The sequence below is a fragment of the Notamacropus eugenii genome, chromosome 2, assembly GCF_028372415.1.
Source record: "Notamacropus eugenii isolate mMacEug1 chromosome 2, mMacEug1.pri_v2, whole genome shotgun sequence".
Taxonomy (NCBI): Eukaryota; Metazoa; Chordata; class Mammalia; order Diprotodontia; family Macropodidae; genus Notamacropus; species Notamacropus eugenii.
This window is the reverse complement of record NC_092873.1, coordinates 432,852,185-432,874,931: the sequence shown is the minus strand read 5'-3', so window position 1 is coordinate 432,874,931 and position 22,747 is coordinate 432,852,185. Positions and strand designations below refer to the sequence as shown.

Sequence of the window (22,747 nt, the reverse complement as noted above, 5' to 3'; positions counted from 1 at the left end):
CCCCTCGCTCTCCAGGCTCACGTCTGCTTTTTCTCTTGGGGAGCCGGAGAGGCCAAAGATTTTAGTCGAAATGAAAATTTTCCAAGGAGGAAGAGAAATCTCCTTCCTGGCTGGGGCTGTCGGGGAAAGGGGAAGGGGGGAAGGGGGGAAGGGGGGAAGAGACTGCAGTCGATATATTACTGTCTTCCTCCTTATCGGCTCCCCCATCCCCCACCGCCAACCCAAACCTTACCCTTCCCGGGCCGTTCCGTCACAGTACTGCTCCTTTCCCTTTTCATGCTGATGTGTTGGCTGAGGGGGGCCAGAAGTTTCAGATCCTGTGGATTTGAGCTGGGGATAAGAGGGGTGTGTGCGTGTGCGTGTCTGTGTGTATGTCTGTGTGTCTGTGTCTGTGTGAGATTATGTGAGTCTGTGTGTGTGTGTGCGTGTGTGTGTCTGTGTGTATGTCTGTGTGTGTGTGCCTTTGTCTGTGTGAGCTTATGTGAGTCTGTGTGCGTGTGTGTGTGTCTGTGTGTGTGTGAGCGTGAGCGTATGTGTGTGTGTGTGCCTGTGTCTGTGTGTGAGATTATGTGAGTCTGTGTGTGTGTGCGTGTGTGTGTCTGTGTGTGTGTCTGTGTGTATGTCTGTGTGTGTCTGTGTGTCTGTCTGTGTGTGTCTGTGTGTGCGTCTGTGTGTATGTCTGTGTGTGTGTGTGCCTGTGTCTGTTTGTGTGAGCTTATGTGAGTCTGTGTGCGCGTGTGTGGCTAGAATGTGGTAGGAGTAGAGTAGAGGGGGCTTTCTGCCCAAATACTTTCTCTGCCTCCTCACCTGCCCAGTCTTTTCGGGGCCCTCCCCCAAAGAAAAAGGGGCCGCGGGCTGTACACCTAGCACCCCCCACGGCCCATCCCACCAGTGCTTCGGGTGGTCCGTCAGTCTTCTGTCACTTAGTGGATCCTTTCCTCCCACCCCTCCCTCTCCCCGCCCCCGGCCCTCCCCGCTGGCTGCGGTCCCTTTAAAGGCGCGCCCGGCGGGGGCCGCCCTTCTCCTGGGGCTGGCTCGGGAGTCGCGTCGCAGTCTTAGGGAGCTGCGGCAAGCCGGGCATGGCCATGGCGTCCCCGGCCATCGGGCAGCGCCCTTACTCGCTCCTGCTGGACCCCGAGCCGCCGCGCTATCTGCAGAGCCTGAGTGGCTCCGAGTCTCCTCCGCGGCCCGGCCGGCCCCCGCGCCGCTGTGGCTCCGTGCCCCTCTCCACCGCGCCCGGGGCGCACGAGGGGCGCGGAGCGCGGGGGGCGCTGGCGGGGGGCCTGGAGCCGCAGCCCCGGCCCCCCAGGCTCCCTCGCTCCCTCCGGCCGGGGCTTCAGCAGAGGCTGCGGCGGCGCCCCGGGGCGCCGCGGCCCCCGGACGTGAGGAGCATCTTCGAGCAGCCGCGGGACCCGCGCGTCCCGGCTGAGCGCGGCGAGGGGCACCGCTTCACCGAGCTGGCACTGCGGACTGACTCGGGCTGGTGTGACCTGTGCGGCCGGGAGGTGCGGCAGCGGGCGTTACGCTGCGCCAGTGAGTGCGATCGGGCAGGGGTGAGGGCCGTGGGGAGGTGGGCAGAGAGCAGAGGGCAGCGGGCTAGCGGTCGGGGGTGAGAGACAGCCCGGGAGAAACGTCTCCAAGCCGGGGACAAGGGTTTCTCCCTTTCTCTGACCTTAAGGAGCCTGTGGAGGGCATATATGGGGGTCCCTTGTCTTGTCTACTGTAACTGCTGTTACACATCTGGAACCTTTTGGTGTCAGCCTGGGGAAGGATTTAGGAGCTCGGGACAAATCGGACCCCACTATCTCCCCACTGAAATGCCTGGGACTGGTAGCCAAGGGCACTGGATTGTCTCCTGGGCACTCATCTCCCCCGCCTCCCCTTCGTGGCTTCTCACCTAATGACCCATAGGCTGTATAATCGCTGCTGTTGTGATTTGGCCGTTGTACATAGGGGGTAATGACGTGCCCGATTGTTTACTAGGATAGGCAAAACCCCCTCCCCCTCCCTTCGTTGGAAGGTTAGGTAATATCCACTGGAGCAGGGGTAGAGGAAAGCTCCCACCCCCCGTGGTTGGAAATAGATTGAGATACCAGGACAAACCAAGATCCTAGCCACCCAATGATCTCTGAAATCTCTGAACTTCTGTTTCTGTTTTGCTAGCCTTCCTCTTCCTCCTCCTCCTAGATTCCTGCAGTAGTTATTATCATCCTCTAAAATTATCCAGCTCTGTGTGGTTTCCCTCCCTCTGTAGTTCCCGAGCCCCTATTGGCTCTTATCCACTCCTCTCCCTCCCCCAGCACACATACATAATAAATCACTGGGTACCTAGAATATGGATTTTCTGAGGAACTCTGCAGTGATGTTGGGTGTCTGTCTGTATTATTTTCCATATTTTCCCTACCCTGGTATAGAGTACGAATTTCTTTAATGGGTATGTTTATTTTCTAAAGGATGTTGCAGTTCTTGGCAAAGAATTTAATAGATTCATCTAAAAAAAATTTCTCCACCTAAATAGTGTCACAGCCTCTGACAGGCATCACAAGTGGGCTGTGGTTTGAATCCTTCCCTAGAAATGCTTTTCCAGGTAATGCCTTTGACTCCTTAGCACCGACTCTGTGGTATTGGGCAGAAGCTTTCTTCCAAGCAGTTCTTCAGAATGCTACTGTGAAAACCCTGCTGTGTGCATCTGATTTTGTAGACCACAACAGACTCTAATTTGTGCATCCCAACTGCAGCCTTTCCTGGGCTATAGGAGGAAAAAGGAGGAAGACCTTAAGTCTGACTCAGGCAGGAGTACTTAATGGCTGAGAATATGGCTATGGCTGCTGTCAGAGCTCCTCCAACACTGAAGCATAACCTCCCTCTGTCTAGAAATGCTTCTGATGTTCCAGAGAAACCAGGTGGAATATCCCCATGACTCTTCAGGAGGTATTCCTTGATTCTCTTGGTGGAAGGCTGTATGCCTATGACAGTCTGCCTTTCGCTACAGAGTAAGGGCAGATACCCCAACTTGGATAGGCTTACAGAATCACAGGATGTGGATGACACCTGAGAGAGCATCCATCCCCTCCTATCTCTGCTCTCCCTTCATTTTACACCAGAAAAATGGAGATGATAATCATTTTTCCACTGGGAAGTGTCTTTATCATGGCTTTGTTTTGGAGCAGGGTCCTGAGAGTTGATTATTGATCCTGGACTCTCTTACATGTGACTTTTAAAAATTTATTTTTTGACTTATTCAGGGATGTAGTATTAGGGGTACCTTGTATGGGTGGAATGTATACATGTCTTTGTGTATATTCACATGTGTGTTTACATGTGAATGTATATGAAGATGCATGCTACTGTGCAGCTGAGTGACTAGATCTTCATTTTCGTTCTTCCATAGACTAGCTGATAAAGGAGTATCTGGTGCTGAGAATGCTGGGTTAAGTGTCCTAAAAAATCCCCCCAGTAGAAGGAAGCCCTTTAAAGGAAAAGACCAGTTTTTTTTAGTTTTTGTTATATCTTTGTATCCTCAGTGCCAAGGAAAGGCAGGATGGTAGAGAGCGAGCCTCTGAATCAGGAGTCACACCTCTAACACATACTGGCTTATTTACCAGTGACTCCAGGCAGCTAAGATTCCAAGTTGCAGAGTGGGGACTGACCTGTATTGGTAGAGGGAGTTTCCTTATGGGAAATTTTCTGTACCAATGAAATCTCAGGTCTAGCCTTAAAAAAAAATAGAAAAGTCTGAATTATTATGGTATTAAAAGATAAACTATGTTGTTATTATACAATACTATACATTTTATGCATTTCTGAGTTTCTGAACTTTTCCTGTGTTGTCTGCTGGCCTTTGACTATATCTGAGGCTTTCATATAACTCCCCCTAAATTCCTATTTAAGTTCTCATGCCAACCTAATATATGCTGAAACCACAGTGGGGAAAGTTGAAATATGGAAGGGATAACTGTAATAACTATGGGGATGGGGTATGGAAAGGATAACTGTGACTTAATGAATGACAGTTTCTTTGGACTGTATCTATTTCAACATTGGGCTTTATTGTCTCCATAAGTGTAATTGTTCCTCTCTCCCAGGGTTAAAGGTACTAAGGAAACAGTGGCTGTTATTTGGTATTATTTTTTAACTGCTTCTATGAAAGTTCTGCCCTGATGCCTCACTATAGGCACAGAGGTGAGCCTGGGTCCTTGCTTTGCTCTGGCAGCAGAGCAAACACTGGAAACTCTTACCAAATTGGAAAGGGAATAGATTTTGTCAGTGGTTCCAGGACCAGCCCAACTAAATCTGTAGAGGCTCATCACTAAAGGGTCATTACCAGGCAATGTTTTTTTTTCTTTCCACAGACAACCACAAAGGGTACCTATTAAAGTCAAGAAGGGGATATCACCAGTGCTGGAGATACCTAAGAGGGAAAAAAGTGAAAACAGGACCCACCCTCAAGGAGCTTATATTCTGTTAGGAAAAACACCATGTATATGTAGAGGTATAGGCCTGGAGTTCAAATCTGGCCTTAGACACTGACTAGCTGTGTGACCCCTGGGCAAGTTACTTAACCATGTTTGCCTCAATTTCCTTAACTGTAAAATGAGAACATACTAGAGAAGGAAATGGCAAACCACGCGAATATCTCTGCCAAGAAAACTCCAAATGTGGTCATGAAGAGTCGGGTCACCTGAAGGAACCAAAACAGCCACTATAGGCAAGATGCAAGGCAATCTAAGAAAGGAAATGCAAGCTGATGAAATCAGAAAACCTTTCAATCTGAAAGAAGTTGAAAGATTGTGACCTGGGGCTTGGCTAGGACAGTGGAGAGATTCAAACAGAGTAAGAATGAGGGGCAGAGCTGGCAGAACTACTAGATTAATTTAATTTAACAAAAATAAAGCTGCATAGGAGTTTTTCTTTCATGTTTTGTGTTTTCACCAAGAGAATGGGCCTCAGGAATCCTTCTCTTGAATTCCCAAGCAAGGCTGTGACAGTGTGTGTTCCTTATGACTTTGTGTCAGGCCATGTGGTATGGGGGGACAGGGGGAGAGACAAAATCATGACTTCAGATCCTGGCCAGAGCGCTAGATTTGGAACCCGGAAGACCTGAAGTTAAATCCAGCCTCAGACGCTTAGTAGCTGTATGATCCTAGGCAAGTCTGTGCCCTCTCTGTGCCTTGGTTTCCTCATCTGTAAAATGAGGATAATAATATCGAGGGTCTTGTGAGTATCAAATGAGATAATCTATGTAAAGCTTGTAACAAATCTTATATGTGTGTGCATACGCACGTATATATATATATATGTATAATATTTATAAGATTATAGGAATATATGTAGGATTATAGGAACACACACACACATATAACTAGCTGTGTGATCCTGGGCAAGTTACTATATATATGTATATGGGATATATATATACACACATATGGAATATATATACATATGACATATATTAGGATATGTATAAGATATATAGGAAAATATATAAATTTATAGTTATTATGACTTCTCAGTGACTTTAGGCAAGTCACATCACTTTCCAAGGTCTCAGTAAAATGAGAAGTTTGAATCTCTGAAATCTGTTCATACACTTATATTCTGTGATTCCCTATCATCTCTGTATTATTAGGGTATTGCCTTTCTAAGCAGATTGGATTGTGTTCAAGTTCTACCTTGTCTTTGGGTCACGGAGAGGACTTTGTGTCTAGTGAGCCTTTCTGAAGCTAATGAAAGGAAGTTTCCTTGAGGGATGCCCTTGTGTTACTCCTCTGGCCATCAAAGGAGGTTCATTGCCGCTCCAGCCCACTGTCCCTGGGGATGCCAGTGTCTCTGTGTGTGTTCTGGTGATATTAGCAGAGGATGGATTACATCTCATCAAGAGGCTTGTTGTCAAGATTTAAATTTCCCCAGACTTAGGAATAAGCTAATGACAGATGCAGCAGGAAGGATAAGAGTATGAAACCCATCAGTTGGAGCATGAAGTTAACATCTGGAATAGGGGTAGCAGCTGGGTGTGTTCATTTTCCATGTTGGAAAAATGAGTTTTTAATCTTCGACTCTTCAGGGATTTTTGACTTCACAGGTCCATCAACACAAATCACAGCCCTCTCTGCCTTTGTAGGTGATCTTTGAGAGTGGATATGCAGCTCTTCTTGTAGTGGGAAAGAATTGGAAATTGAGGGGATGTCCATCCTTTGGGGAATGGCTGAACAAGTTGTAGTATATAAATGCAACGGAATACTATTGTGCTATAAGAAATGATGAGCAGGCAAATTTCAGAAAAACCTGGAAAGACTTATATGAACGAATGCAAAGTGAAGTGAGCAGAACCAGGAGAACATTGTGCAGAGTAATAGCAATACTGTGCAGTGATCAACTGTGAATGACAGCTGTTCTCAGCAATACGATGACCCAAGACAATTCTGAAAGACTCATGATAAAAAAAAATGCTATTTCCAGAGAAAGAACTGATGATAGAGTTTAAATACTTTTTTCAATTTCTGTATTTTTTCCTGTTTTTTTCTTTGGGTTTGTATTAAATAAAGTATTAATAATAAAAGAGAGTGACTGTGCCCCCTGACCCAGGCCTCAAAAAATCATAGAGCTAGGGCTAAAAATGAGCTCTTCTAGTCCAACCCACTCAATCTTAAACTGGAAGGAACTGAAGTGACTTCACCAAGGTAACCCAGCTTGGTAAGTGTTGGAGGCAACATTGAACCTAGGCCTTTTGAGTTTTATACCCATCATTGTTTCCACAAAAACTTGCTGCCTCCCTGAAGCCTCTTCAAACAAAGCTAAGCAGCTCCTCAAACAACAGATCAGCCCTTTATCCCTGGGTCCGTGTTCAAAGCCTTTCCAGCTTAGTAGGATCTCTTCAAGTTTAAACATTACTGGAATAACCTACAATAACACAAGGTTGGCTCCAGGCTGAATGGAGACATTAGAAGAGGACTTTGGTAGAAAGGACTGTAAGAAACAGAGAGAGAGAGACAGACAGGCAGACAGAGACAGAGAGAGAGAAGGGGTGGGGATTTTTTGAAAGGCAAGGCTCTTACATAGTGAATGATAATGGCTCAGGTTTATAGAGGACTCTGTGATTTACAAAAGAGCTTTCCTCACAATATCCCTGTGAGGATGTAGGACAAATACTTTCCTTATTTTATAGATGAAGAAATTGAGGGTATAATGATATTAATAATTTATCATTCAATCATTTTTCAGTCCTGTCCGACTCTTCATGAACCTATATGAAGTTTTCTTGCCAAAGAGAGTGGAGTGGTTTGCCATTTGCTTCTCCAGCTCATTTTACAGATGAGGAAACTGAGGCAAACAGGATCATACAGGTGACAAGTGTTTGAGGCTCTGGTTGAACTCAGGTCTGCTTACCTCCAGGCCTGGCACTCTATCTACTGCACCGCCTCACTGCCTAACAATAATAATGATAATAGCTATCATTTATATAACTACTACTATGTGTCTGGCACTGTGCTATGGCCTTTACAGTCATGATCTCATTGATCCTCCCAGCCACCTTTTCGAAGTAGATGCTATTATTATCCCCATTTTACAGATGAGGAAACTGAGGCAAACAGAAGTTAAGTGACTTGTCCAGGGACACACAGCTAACTGTCTGAGGCTAGATTTGAACTCAAGTCTTCTTGACTCCAGGCTCATTTACTGCACCACCCAGGTGTGGAGTCACTTGCCCATAGTCATACTATGGATAGATGTGAATATTATCTGTGTACATCTCATGGTATTACAGAATCTCAGAGTCAGAATAGTCTCAGAGATGAAACTCTACCCAAGCTGGATTAATTCCATGTGCAGCATAATAGCTTGCAAAGATAGATAGATAGATAGATAGATAGATAGATAGATAGATAGATAGATAGATAGATAGATAGATATACACACATATTCCTTTAAAGTCTAATAAGCCCTTTTACTTTTACTTACATTATCTCATTAATCCTTACTATACATGGGAGGGTGGGAATGAATATGATATTATCTCCATTTTGCAGATGAGAAAGTTGAGTCTCCAAGAGGTTAACTGACTTATCCATGGTTGTGCGGCTATTAAGTTTTAGAGGTGAAATTTGAACCCAGCCCTCCCTTGTCTCTAAGTCTAGCATTTTTTTCCACCTCTCATCCCAGTATCAGAACCAAGTTTGGAGCCTGGGTCTCCTGATTACAAAACCAGTGGTCTTTTTATTACTCAAAAAGCCCTCTTTCCTGTCTCTAGCTCACCCCCATTTCCAAGACTTTATTTGGGGCCATTCTCCTTAACTCTGAAGTTATGAGCAAAAAAGTTATAGTCTCATTAATTCCCATTAGCAACTGAAACTGCATTTGTTTAATGTTAAGAGGGAAGGCTGGGGGAGAAATTCCTCTATGAGATTCCAAGAGGGAATGGTAAACAAAGAAACTTGGAGCCTGCTCTCTGGCTGGATTCCCAGGTCCCTGTGCCTAAGAATGTCCCCTTTGGGTCACTGACACCCCCTTCATGAGAGACATGGTTACCAGAACATCAGATATATATGTCAGACTTCACCATGTTAGTCGGCCTTGATCAGTGTTTAACGCTGCCGTCGGTATTCTCCACCTGCACCAGGACCTCAGCGATCCTTGTCTTTGTGGTGAAAAATAATTTGTTGTTGTAGAGTCGTTTTCAGCTGCTTTGAAGAATAATATTAGATGGCATTTACGTAGCAATGCATTGTGATTTGCAAAGTACTTTCTGTTGTGAGGGTAGTATCCTTATTCAGTGCAGGAAGAAGCGCTGAATTCACATAGGCATTGGGGGGATGCTTTGGATACCTTGGATGGCTGTCGAGGGAGTCTTCATGTTCCACTTTCATGGGGTCTGACTCTGATGGAGCTGCATGGTCAGCTAGGTGACATGGTGGATAGAGAGTGGGGCCTGGAATCAGGAAGATTAAGGTATATAATAATTATATTATCACTCGGATCCAAAGTTCAAATCCAGCCTCTGTGACTCTGGACGAGTCACTTAAATGCTGTCTCAGTTTCTTCTTCTGTAACAAGGGGACCTTGTTAGTAGCACCTACCTCCCATGGTTGTGGATATTTGTAGTGTGCATTGAAAACGTTAGAGCATTTTATAAATACTAGCTCTTCAGACTAGAGGCTCTTCATCTGGGGTCCATGGCCCCCAGATAAGATAAGTAGATAAGATAGATAGATAAGTGTATCTATGTATAATTGATTTCCCTTGTGATTCTATGTATTTTATTTAATGCAGTTAAAAAGACTGGGGAAGCTATGTGGTTCAATGTATAGAGTCAGGAGGACCTGAGCTCATGTGGTCTCAGATATTTACTTGCTGTGTGACCTTGGGCAAGTCACTTCAGTTTCCTTTTTACTTCAGTTTCCTCATCTATAAAAATGAACTGGAGAAGGAAATGGCAAACCATTCCAATATCTTTCCCAAGAAAACCCCAAATGGGGTCATGAAGGGTCAACATGACTGAAAACTTGACTCAGCAACAATTAAAGACATTGTACTGAGAAGGACTCCTCCATCTTCACCAGATTGCCCAAGGGCCCATTATACCAAAAAAAAAAAAAAGATTAATAACCTTTCTCTTAGATAATCAGACATGGAGACAAGAAACTCATCATTCTAATAGATGCCCCTCCACTGGGCAGGACTGCTTCCACCCTCCAAGACCAACCTGTTTGTTTAATCTCCCTTATCCTTGGCTCCCACCCTGAATCTTGTTTTCACTTGCCTCAGTCACTTGTTTGTCAGTTTGCCACTGGGGAACTGTCTTCACCTCAAAGCTGTGAGTTGCTTGAAGTTTGTCTCCCTTTGTGTGACTTCTCTGTGGTAACCAACAGTTTCCTTTGCTCGATTTCTCTGTCTGCATTCTTCTTGTCTTCAGCTCAGCTCATGTAGTAGTAGTAGTAGTAGTGGTGATGGTGGTGATGGTGGTAGTAATAGTAGTAGTGGTAGTAGTAGTAGTAGTAGTAGTAGCAGTGGTAGTGGTAGTAGTGGTAGTAGTGGTAGTAGTGGTAGTAGTGGTAGTAGTAGTAGTAGTAGTAGTATTAAGTTAGGCGGCACAATGGATGAGAGAACTGGGCCTCTCTCAGGCAGACCTGAGATCACATCCAGCCTCAGACATTAACTGTGTGACCCTGGGCAAGTCACTTCACCCTGTTTGCCTCAGTTTCCTCATCTGTGAAATAAGCTGGAGAAGGAATGGCAAACCACTTCATTGTCTTTGCTAAGAAAATCTCAAATGAGTCACAAAGAGTCCAACAGGACTGAAACACCTGAACAACCACAGTAGCAGTAGTAGTTGTAATAACTGGAATTTATCATATGGTGCTTTGAACATTTCATATATATTTTCTTCTTTGATCCTGAAAACAACCTTGTGAGATCAGTGTTATTATTATCCCCAGTTTACTGAGAATCAGAATTGAGTCTGAAGTATGAAGTAAGATTCCAGACCCCTGTTCCAGCACTTCACCTACTTCACCACCTAGCCCTCAAGGGAATATGTAACCTACCAGCCGCATTAAACCCAGAAGCCCAGGATGCTAAGCTGAAAGTTCTTTTGGGGCTGTCTAGTCTAACCCCCTCATTTTACAGATGAGGAAACTGAACCAAGGTGGCAAAGTGACTCATTCAGGGTCATGCAGGTAGGAACCATCAGGGGTAGGATTTGAATTCAGGTTGTCTGATTGCGGTCAGTGCCCTTTCCACTGTATTAGAAGTTTGAGGATGGGACTCCCCCACCATATACCTGAGGTAGGTTGGACATGGAACTGTGTTCTCCTGTGGACTTCATATTTACCTCTTGTACTCAAAGGTGTTCAATGAATGAGTCTGGTTCTACTGAAGGGTGTGTGTGTGTGTGTGTGTGTGTGTGTGTGTGTGTGTATCTATGTGTGTGTGCATGTGAGAGTGCGCGTGCATGCCTGCTTATTGAAAGCCCATGACTGTTTTCTTGGATTTTTTTTAGTAGTGGTGGTGGGGGCAGCGACAGAGCTGACAGGTGAAAAATGCTGCCTTTCACTGATATGTTTGTGCAGAGGGAGGATGTGCCCCCTCCCTTTTCTCTCTAGTCTCCTTAGGAGAGCCTTAGTTGGTGTGGGGCGGTGATAACTCACTGGGCAAGGGCCCTTCTGTAACAAGGCCTGAGACAGATGCTGGAGCCCTTGTCTCAGGTCCTGATTCTGCCTACTCATTCCTCTCTCCTCCTGGACCCCCCTTCCCCCATTAAAGTGAAAGGATTTAGGTGTTGGCTTGGTTTCCCATTCACTGGAGCATGAAATTTCCCAATTACAGACGGAAGGGGTTTGAATCCCAGGTACGGTCAAAAATGATTAATGCTACTTGTCTGCTAGCCTAATTAGACTTGGTAATGAATGTATCTGCTCTCCTGCTACTTCTAAAGAGGATCTGGAAATTAGTTGCCAGCTTACTCCCTTCCTTTTGGGGCTCTGTCTGGGGGGTCCTGCCAGTTCTCCTAAAGTTCAGTGCTTAATCTGCTCGTGACCTGGATGGGCAGGTCTGACCAGGAAGAGCCTCCTCTCATTCAAATCATATCTGTCCAGCCAGAAAGGTGTGTTCATCCTTGGCCTGGATGCCAGCTGATCCGCCATTCATTGTTGCTGTGTGCTAATGTAGGCTTCTGGTTAACCCAGGTGAATCCCAGGGATGCTAATGAGCATGGTCTGAATTCCTTGGATTTCCACAGTGCCTCTCCTCTGAAAAACTTCCTGGGCACCCTCATGTCCATTAGCACATTCAGTCTCTAAACACTGTGAAGTCCAGCTGTTGGGGATGCTTCCATCCATTTCATACATGGAGGCAACTGGGTCATAAGCTTACAGGATCATAAGTTTAGAGACAGAAGATACTACTTGAGCACCTTCCTTTTAGAGATGAGGAAACTGAAGGCTGGAGAATCTTGATGATTTGTCCAGGGTCAAAGAGGTTGGAAGTTACAGACTTGGGATCTGAACACAAAACCTTTAACTCTGACTCCCAGTGCTGAGAAATCACGCACCCACCCACCCACAGGCATAAAGACAGGATCAGATCTAGAGCCTGCTAATCTGGACCTTTTTCAGAATGACTTAGAGCTAGTGACCTTGAACCCTGAAAGGTATTGTTTTCCTGCTTGAGACCATCTGCCTAGGTGGCGGTTGTGTAGGATGGACATATCCTACCATCTTTCCAGATCGATCCTGCTTTATTTTTTCCCTGCTGGCTGCTCTCCCTTCATCTTCCTCCTTGAGCTCACCTTTCCCTTATTTTCTCAGGTTCTCCTTCTGTGAGCTGTCTGCAGTTGGACCAGCTTATAAGGAAAGTTTGCAGCATGAAACAATTAAGACAGATAAAGAACGTGCAAAAACATCTCTGGCCTTGTTGGGTCATTACTATCCGCATTCCTCAGATGGCTGAATGATTGTGCCTGGGTGTGTATTTGTAGACATGCAAATCATGCCTCTTCCCCGTGGTGAAATTGGATGTTAGCCCATAATGTGTCACCCAGTTCAGATGGTCTGCTATGATGGGGGAGCTTGGACAAGTTTTCATCATGGCACCTTCCTCTCTGCTCCCTCCCCTTTGTCAAGCACGTCCCCCACCCCCTTCTTCCTCCCTCTGTAGGGAAGTGCTGGCCACAGCCCAATTCCAGAGCCAGAACAGCTGTCTGGGCCCATGATTGTGTATTTAGTCATCTCCCTCCAAGCTCTTCCTCGTGGATTTGGAGGGAATGAAAAGGGGTGGTGAAAATAGAGACCAGTCTTGAAGACAGGTGGGCTGCACTCACCTGTGGCCATGGCTAAATTGGGCTGTGTTTAGTGGACTGATTGCCTGGAAAAGCCTCCTTCCACCACATTCCAGGCCTCCTCCCAGTTCTGTCGACAAACACGATTTTAGGGTGGGGTGGGTCCTAAGGCAGATCCAGGAAGTCCCTCGGGCGGTTTGCCTATGGCAACCATGAAAACAAGGCCTGACCCACCTGCCCTCACTGCCTTAAGAAGTCATAGGATCACACGCTGTCTGAAATCACCTGAACTAACCCCATTATTTCACAGGTGAAGCAGCCAGGCTGACGGGAGGGAAATGGAGAGCCAGAGCCTGGAGAAGGGAAGGTTCTGGGAGACAGTGTCTGAAGGGGTGTTACAGAAGTGCTGTGATTCAGTAGAAACAAGACAGGAAGGACTTGCAGTTCAAATCCTAGCCCCCCAATCAGTCAGTCAATTAATCAATAAGTGCTTGTTAAGGCCTTCCTACACCCCAAGGACCACACTGCCTTTGTGCTCACAGCAGTAAACGTTTATATGGCACTTTAAAGGTTGCCCAACACTTTATATATGGCAACTCATTTCATTCTAACATCCCTGTGAAGTGAGTAGGTGATACTATTATCCCCATTTCACAGATGAGGAAAGTGAGGGGTTAAATGAATCACACAGCTAAGTTTTTTTGTTCAGTCATTTTAGTCAAGTTAGACTCTTTGTGACCCCATGTGGAATTTTCTTGTCAAAGATAATGGAGCGGTTTGCCATTTCCTTCTCCAGCTCATTTTACATTGGAGGCTTTCTAGGAAAAGATACTGGAGTGGTTTGTCATTTCCTTCTCCAGTTCAGTTAACACATGAGGAAACTGAGGCAAGCAGGGTTAAGTGACTTGCCCAAGGTCAGGAAGCTAGTAAGTATCTGAGGCTGGATTTGAATTCAGGAAGATGAATCTTCTTGACTCTAGACATGGCATTCGATTCACTTCACCATCTAACTTCCTGATAACCCAGCTAAGTGTGTAATTCCAGATCTAAGGGATAAGTACCACTTAACTGTCTCCAATTGTCTCACCTTACTGAGATGCAGTTCCCTCATCTGTAAAATAAAAGGGTTGAACTAAATGATCTCCAAGTTGTTTTTTATTTCCAAATCTATGATCCTGTATTCAACTTACTTTGCTTGGTTCCCCAAGGACAGACTAGATGTTACAGAGACACAGGTTTCAACACTGGTAAGGAAAATCTTTCCAATAGTTTTTGTTGACTTCAATGAAAGCTGCTCCCAAGTGGCCTGGGCTGTTTCTGGAGGTAGTGGGTTCTCCTCCCTAGAGCTCTTCAAATAAAGGTTGGATGAGCACTTGTCCTGTATGTTGTAGCAGGGATTATTGTTCAGACAAGAATCAGGCTGGGGGCTTCTGAAATCTTTTCTGACTGAATAGGCTGTGATTCTGGGAAGGTCAGGCAATGAACCTGGAAGAATGAAACCTCGTCCAGCCTTCCTTTCCTTTCCTTTCTTGTTATAATTCCATGGGACTCATTGCCTGAGAGAGTGTTCACTGGAGGTTCCTGCTGATGTTCTCAGAACCAAGTTGGAGTGTGGGTGGCAAAGAGATTGTGGGCATAAGCAAGAGTTAAACTGAATGAAGGAGAGAAGTCTCCCCCAGCTCCCTCCTTGATTTCTGGGAGGACTGTTAATGAACAGGGAATTAGGCAAAAAGAGCAAAAGGTAAGGGGAGAAACCTAGGACTGGATAATCTATATAATGGGGCGCTTGGTTCGTTGAGAGTTGGCTGAATCTAAGTGATTTCCAGTAAATATATCTTAAAATAATTGTTAGTGAAGTCTTTTATGCTGTATTTTCCACTGTATTCCTTCTCTCAACCCAACCTTCACTGCCTAGAGAGCCATCCCTTATAATAAAGAATAAAACAGAAGGGCAAAAAAGGGCAGCAAAATTAATATATCTACTAATCAGGGTGCTACACCTATGATCGATCCTCCAACTCTGCAAGGAAGCAAGGAGATCTCTTTCCATATCTCTTCTTAGGGATCAAGATTTGTCATCATTTTATAATATTCAGTTTTCATCTATCGTTTTTCCTATGTACATTGTTATATATATATTGTCTTGCTGGTTTTGCTTATTTCACTTTATATCAGTCAGTTCATTTAAGTCTTTCCGTGCATATCTGTATTCATCACTTCTCATAGCTCAGTAGCATTCCATTACGATAATGTTCTACACCTTGTTTAGACATTCTCCAGTCAACGAACGAACACCTTTGTGTTTCAGTTCTCAGTTACTGCAACAAGTGCTACTGTAAAAAAATTTTGGTGAATGAGAGATCTTTCTATTTGTCATCAACCTCCTTGTGAGTATATGTCTAGTCATGGAATTTCTGGGTCAAAGAGTGTAGACATTTTAGTCAACATCCTTACAGAATTACAAATTGCTTTCCAGATCCTTATACCGATTCGCAGCTCCACCAAGAACTCATTAGTGTGACCATCTTTCCACATCCCCTCCAGTATTGACTGTTCCCCTCTTTTGTCATCTTTTCAAATTTGCTGGGGCAAGTTGACACCTCAGGGTCCTGCTGATTTGCAAATACAGTCTTGCTGGTAATGATTTGTTGCAGTCCTCCTTCTGGTTGTTAATAGTTTGCTAATTTTTTTGGAGCATTCTTTGCTCATATTCTTTGATTACTGAAGTAAACATTTTCATAATGATTTCTAAATTCTTTGTGTATCTGGGATTTTCGGAGTGGGGGGAGAATTCTCCCCATAAATGCAAATTGAAAGCTCTTTTTCCCTTTGGGAGTTGTGACAAAAATGTTCCTGTCCTTGGGGGCAAACCTTTTACTCGGTATCGCCTAGACTGATTCTCAGACAGACAACAGATTGTGCTGCCTATCCGTGGGCCCATGTTCCAAACCTTTCCAACTTGGTAGGACCTGAAGGCTTCAAGGTCCCAATCTCACCTCCATCTTCCCATGAATGCAATGAGGTTCATATAGTCAGGGATTTAGAGCTGGAGGGACCTTAAAGACCATTGAGTTCATTCCCCCCTCCTATTTGCAAATAAAGAAACTGAGGCATGGAGTGATTGAGTGACTTGTATATAATGACTCAGGTAATATCTGGGATGAGATTTGAAGCCAGGGCTTCCTCACTGCGAGTCCTTCATCCTTTCCACCATTCCACAAGGCCTCTCTACCTCTCCCTATCACCATTCCTGTTTCTCTCTTATCTCACCCTCATGTGCCCTAATTCTGTGTCATGGCCTTGCTCCCAGAGCGAAGGAAACTGCCCAATGAACAGCATGAATTGAATGAATTCTTTCCAAGACCAAGATGGATGATGGAATAGGAAAGCAGTCTGGATCGTGACAAGAATGTAATCAAGAGATTCTTCCTGGTTTCCCATTAAGACCATAGAGAAGTGCCAGACCTGGAATATTTTTTCTGAAAGGTACCTCTTTAAAGCCATATACTGTTCAGTTGGTAAAAGTTCTTTGTGGTGGTGCCCAGCATGATGGCATCTCACTGAATTGGAGTTACAAGTCCCACCATTTGATAGAGATGGCCCCAGGAAGGGTCATCCCTTCCTCACTCTTGGCTAAGCCTATTATATCTATCCAAGTAGATTTGGAAGGTTTGAAACCTTATGGCATCTGTTTAAAAGATCATAACTTTTCTTTTACTAAAAGAATTAAATGCAAAAAAACCCAAAAAACAAAACCCAAAACCCTCATAAGTATTGCAGAGGTGGGGGAACCTGCGGTCTCAAGGCCACATGTGGCCCTCTGGGTCCTCAAGTGCTACCCTTTGACTGAATACAAACTTCATAGAAGTAGGGGGTTTGTTCTGTGAAGTTTAAATTCAGTCAAAGAACCACACTTGAGGACCTAGAGTAGGGAATTTGTTCTATGAAGTTTGGATTTAATCAAAGGGCTGCTCTTGAGGACCTCAAGGGCCACAGGTTCCTCACCCTTGGCCTGGATCATTGCCAATAGTCTGCTGGTGGGTCTACCCCTATTCCAGGCCATTCTCCCTTCAGTTGTCAAACTGATCAAACTAAAGCACAAGTCTGATTGAGTCAATCCCCTCCATAAACTCAAGTGGCCCCCTGTTACCTCTAGGATCAAATGTAAAACCTGCATCTGTCTTTTAATACCTCTTCTAACTCACCCCAGACCCACCTTTCCAGTCTTCTTACACCTTACCATCCTCCCTGTTCTCTACAATCCAGTGACACCTGCTTCCTTAACCTTCCTCCTCCATCTTCCATCTCTGAGCATTTTCACTAGCTGTCTTCCATGTGCCTGGAACTCTCTCCCTCCTTATCTCTGTCTTCTGTCTTCCCCAGTTTCTTTCAGATTTCAGCTAACATCTCCCCTTCTATAAAAAGCCCTTCATTAACATCAATGCCTTCCTGATGAGATTATCACCAGTTTATCCTGTCCCTATCCTGTTTGTACATCGTTTTGTTCCCATTAGACTATGATCTTCTTGAGAGCAGGGACTGGTTGTTTTTTCTTTTTTTGCCTTTTCTTTCTAATTCTAGTACTTAGCATAGTGTGGGGCTTTTTGATTTGACCTGATTTGATTGAGATATAAAAATCATTTTTGTAGGTGGGACCTTGAGAGACCTTTTTTTTCCCAACCTCCTGACCATTGTCCACCCAAACTTTCACTGGATTGTAGACTTAGAGCGGCTAGGGGACCTTAGAGGCCATCTACTCCGATTTTTCACTTCACAGATGAACAAATTGAGGTTGAGAGAGATTGAAGGACTTGACAGAGATCACCCAGTTGATAAGTGCCTGAGACAGAATTTGAATTCAGGTCTTCCTGACACCAAGACCAGTGTACCCTCACCATCTGGAGAGATGACAGTGATGCCCCAGAGGAGGGGTTTCCACATCCTCTCAAAGCCGCCTTTTCTGGAATCCTTGTTATACTTCCCTTTAAAATTGTTTTGAGGATTCAGCTCTCTGGGGCTAGATCTATGAAAAGAAAAAAGGGAAGTGAGGTCAGTGGAACTTCATGGAGGGAATTTGAGAGGGATTTTCTCTTCCTTGCATGTGACCTGACACTTTAAAATTCCCCCATCATGCTTGTATATGTGCCTCTTCTCCAGTTGGTCTTGGACTGTAGGATCAAACTTTCATTGCACTTAGCAAGTTTTATTTTTTTCTCAGATGTCAGAAAAATGCCATTAGCTCTTGGGTCTGGGAGTGGATATCCTTCTGTATTCCTGATGATATTTCTAACTGGGGCATTGACAGTGTCAGAGCCTGAACTTGGTTCTGAATTCAGGATTGGGATTGAGGGCGCAGTGCATTTTTATAGGAAACCTGCAAGGGATCAACAATCATTTATTAAGTGTCTACTAAGCTCCTACTCTCACCTGTGGCTCTAAGAAGCCTTACCATTTGAAGGGGTCATATCATCTTGGAAAACCAGGTTAAGGGTAGCTGATAAGCCTCAACCCCATTGATGAGTTAGGGGAATGTCTACTCTAGGCATGGGAAGACTTCTCTCCCGGTGGAATAGGTGGCTGAGAACAGTTTGTTCCAAGGTCCCTGAAGGCCCATGAATCAGGCCCTGTGGAGCATTTAGACCTTGGTCAGACATCAAAGATGCGTCCAAAACCATCACCAATCATTCTGACTTTTGTGTTGCCACCATGACTCTGGAAGAGAAGAGTGAGTCTAATGACAGTGCACTTCTGCCTCCCTTAAATCCAATTCGTGAGCAAGTCAAGACATCACCCCATGATGTCATTGATCCTTTTCAAAAAGAAAGGGCAAACAACAGCTATGTGCCAGACTTTGTGCTAAATTCTGGGGATACAAAGACAATCAAACAATCCCTGCCTTCCAAGAGCTTATATTCTAATGGAGGAGATGACACAAGTCATATTTAAGCATGTGCAGAATAAATATAGAGAGAATGAATGCACAGCAGTTATTTCCAAGGTAGTTGGGGAAAGAGGGCACTACCTGCAGTTGGGGGTATTAGGAAAGGCTTTGAGTAAATAGCTCAAACTTCTGTATAACAAAACAATATGCAGAGTAGTTTTATATTTGCAAACAAGGCGGATGTTTCCAGCTGTTCAAGAATTCCTTAACATCGGGATGAACTAAAACAGGGGGAGGTCAAAAGTTAGTAGTTGGATTACAGCAGCCCTCCCCACCCCCCCAGTGCCTGGAATTCTCCCCCTCTTTGTCCTTGCTTCCTGACCTCTCTGGCTTCCTTCAAGTCACAACTAAAATCCCACCCAAGAGAATTATTTCCTGGTCCCCTGTGATGTAAACCCCTTCCCTCTATTGCTTATGCCTCATTTATCCTGTCTGTAACTTTTTTTTTAATCCTGTCTATATCTTGTTTGTCCGTGACTGCGTGCTGTCTTCCCCATGAGATTGTGAGTTCCTGCAGGGCAGAGACTGTATTTTGACCTTCTTTGTCTTCCCAGGCTTAGCACAGTGCCCAGCATAAAGTAGGCACTTTGCAAATGCTTATCAACAGACTGAGACCTGGTCCAGCCAACCCCTTCATTTCATGGATGAGGGACCTGAGCCTCAGAGGGACTGTAATTTACCCAAGATCACACAGCTTGTTAGCAGGAGAACTGGGGCTAAAATTCAGGTCTCGACACCTGATTACTCTTTCCCGTTGGAGGAAAAACTGATATAGAAACCCTAAGCAACTTGGCTGTGGCTCTACCTTGAAGAGTAGAGTTGAGCTGGTGAAGGCCTGGGATCACATCAACACTAACGAAGTGACCAACGAGCATTTATAAAGTGCTTTAAGGTGATAAGGTGCTTTTTAGAATGCAGACCTGGGAAGTAGGTGGGCCAAATGATACCATCTCCACTTTACCAATGGGGAGTCTGAAGTCCAGAACATGTAACTGGGTAACCATAGATGGTATGCTTAGAAAGGGTCTGAGGTACAAAGTCTCATGAGGCTTGTCTTCTGGGATGTAGCTGTAAGTTACCAGAGTCAAGGGATCATATGCATCTTAAGTCTGGGATCTTATTAGTGACTATAGCTTATCAGATTACAAGCAGCAATTGTTTTTGGTAAGAGAGCACAGGTCTCTCCTTCCTTATTTCTGGTCCAGCTGGCTGTCTGCAAATGCTCCTGCTTGGTACCTGGCAGCAGATAGCCCAGTAGGGGCCATGGAGCCTCAAAGGAGTCTTCTGTCAAGTTAGAGAGCTTTGGTGTCTGACCATATAGCCAGTCTCCTGCTATTGACCTTGAAGGTACAGAACCAAAGGACTTTTTCCACTGTGAACACGATGGTGATGTGCCTTGTTATAAGAACCACTTTCAGGACAGAGGAATAATAATGATAATAATTATTCACATTTAGGTAGTTTTAAGGTTTATAAAACACTCTCCCCACAACAGCCTTGCAGACGTAGATAGTGCAGATATTATCCTAATTTTGCAGGTGCTTATCAACAGTCATACATCTAATAATTGTCAGAGCAGGAAATTGAACCAGGAGTCCTGATTCCAAGTCATAGGATCACAGAAGGGACTCTAGAGGACATTTGTCCAAGCTCCTCATTTTATAGGCCTAGAGAACAGAAGTGATGACACTTGTAGAAGCCAGTGTTCTTTTCACTAATTCACTTGAGGTAAAGTCACCTTCTGAGTTATAAGAGATTATCCTTTTCTCTCTTCCTCTTTACCCACCTTCTCCCATCAGGCCATGTCTTTTTTGCCAATCACTTCTACTTTTGTGTAGGAACTCCTTACAGTTTTTCTCAAGAGTAGGGAAGCCTTAAATAAATTCCATTCTTCTCTTGGAGACCCTTGTAAACCCAAGCAAAGTGAGATTTTTGTTGTTTTCTTTTTGGAGTTTAGTTTCCCAGGCTCATTGAAAACATCTGAAGGGTGATTCACAGCTGTGCTAAATCACGTGGGTAGTGATGCCTTCTGGCTCTGAGCCTATTAGTTGAAAACTATATATACTGGGAAGTGGGAGTTTTGCTTATGAGAAGGACCTTTTGATCCCCTAGTCAGGACTCTGAGTAACTGTTTGTTAAGGGCCCTTCCCCAGCTACTCAGATGTTCTTAGTGCTTCCCCCGATCTGGTCGTATACGTAGATGGTTGTATCACTTTGTCAGACAGTTGGAGCCCTGTCTGTTGATCTTTGTGCTAATTTCTCTGCTTGTATCTTCTCCATGTTCAGGGTGTTGACCTTTCCCCTGAACTAGTGAATGACTTATATGTTTAATTAAAGAAGGATTGCTGGCCCTTTTAAAAGTTGTCTTTCCTTTAGCCAAGCAGATCAAAGAACCTGTGTTAGCTGGCTGTCCTGGATGTGCTAGGGTACTTACTACTCCACCCTGATCATGAAGCAGGACTGCAGAAACTGACAGCCTTTCCTCCGTGTCTGGCGTAGGGTTGGAAAATACAAATGCTTCTGCTTGTCCCTTAGAATCCTGTAAAGCTGGCCAGGCACTAATTCTTATCCCCAAAGAAATCCATTAATGAGCTCTTGCTCCCAGAGCATGGCGTGAGATAACTGATCACTTCTCTCGACTGCTGAAACTTTGGAGACATTGATTTTCAGACTCACAGGAGCTATTGGGAGGCGGAGGGTCAGGACTGTCTCCTCTTGGTAGCCTCTTCAGTGGGGGCGTTTTTATCTTATCAAGCTAAAAGCCCCAGGAATAGAAAGTTTTCCATGGGGGTGGAGGACAGAGGACCTAAGCTGGGAAGATAGAAGGTACTGTACAGTTCAGGTTTGGTGCCAGAGCTGAAAGCCTCAAGTCCAGGGGGTGTTTGGGAGCGCAATGAGGTTGGACTGGTTATGGGGAGGCTCTTGGGATCTCCTTTTGAGGAATATGAGTCACCCAGGACCACCTCTCCTGGCCCCCTAGCCCTCCATGCTGGGTGTGCCTCCCTACTGGTGCTGGGCCCATGGTGCTGTGCTCCGTGGTGCTATTGATCTCTTGCAACGAGGATGATGGAAGGCCAAGGAAAGGCAGCTGAGGCTGCCTGCTTTGGTGTCGTCAGCAAGAGGCTGAACAGGCTCTTCCGATGTTTCCCCAAGACTTGCCTGTGGTCAGAGAGTCTGCAGCTTCTCCAGAGGTCCCGGAGCCAGGGAGGGTTGGCTCAAGGTAGGTTATAGCTGCTTGAGTTGGGTGTGGGGGCTAGAGGTTGGGTCTGTGTAGGCAAGGTGCACTTTTTATAACTTGCTGTGCTCTCCCTTGCCTCCTCCCCTTGCCCAGAGTCTCCTTATAATGTATCTAGAGAGCAAGCAATGAAATGAAATAAAGTTGATTTTTTTGCCCCCACCTCCTTCCCCAAAAAGCAGGATAAATTGGTACCAATAAGCCCAGGCCCCTTGTCCTGATCACGAAATATTTAAAATCTCTCCCCCTTTCCCTGGAATCTGACTCTATAAGAAGAAAAATTTCACTGTCATCAGCTGGCCTTAGCTTAGCTTAGCTTAGTAATGAGGCTAGCAGGGAATTGAAGGAGCTTTGGCTCAAAGCCTTGGAGTTACATTCAGCATGTCTTTAAGAGGACCTAAGATGCTTAGAGCTATAACCAGGGCAGGGGGAGCAGGGTTCTATTCCACAGCCAATACTTGTCAAAGGAGCTCCTTCCCAGCCTGGTCCCAGCCTATACCCTTTCCTTTGTATCTGCCTCTTGGCAGGCAAGAGGCTGTTGTTCCAGATTCCCTGTTTCCCCACTCCAAAAGCAGTGCCCCTGGCTCTCAGAATCTCCTTATTGTCTGAAGTCTCTCGCTGGGGGCTTGTCCCTCTTCCCTTTTTCCCCCAATTGAATTGGTCTTAAAAAGTTGATTTGAGCATGTGGCCTTTCATGCTACTTGTCTGGGGTGTGTATTGGAAATACTTGACACCAGGTACCAGAATTCCTCTTGGTGCTGATGGTAGGGTATTCTTGGACTCCTCTGAATCAGAGGAA

General features: G+C 45.0%; 1 protein-coding gene across 1 annotated transcript in view; it reads left to right on the top strand.

The window, feature by feature from the left end:
* The first annotated feature begins 1,015 nt into the window (after window positions 1-1,015).
* Window positions 1,016-22,747, top strand: part of RASSF5 (Ras association domain family member 5) — a 105,925-nt gene continuing 84,193 nt past the window's right edge. The window contains exon 1 of the mRNA XM_072648017.1: window positions 1,016-1,533. Coding sequence (XP_072504118.1) covers window positions 1,080-1,533 — 454 coding nt within the window. The 5' untranslated portion in view covers window positions 1,016-1,079. The remainder of the gene's footprint in view (window positions 1,534-22,747) is intronic.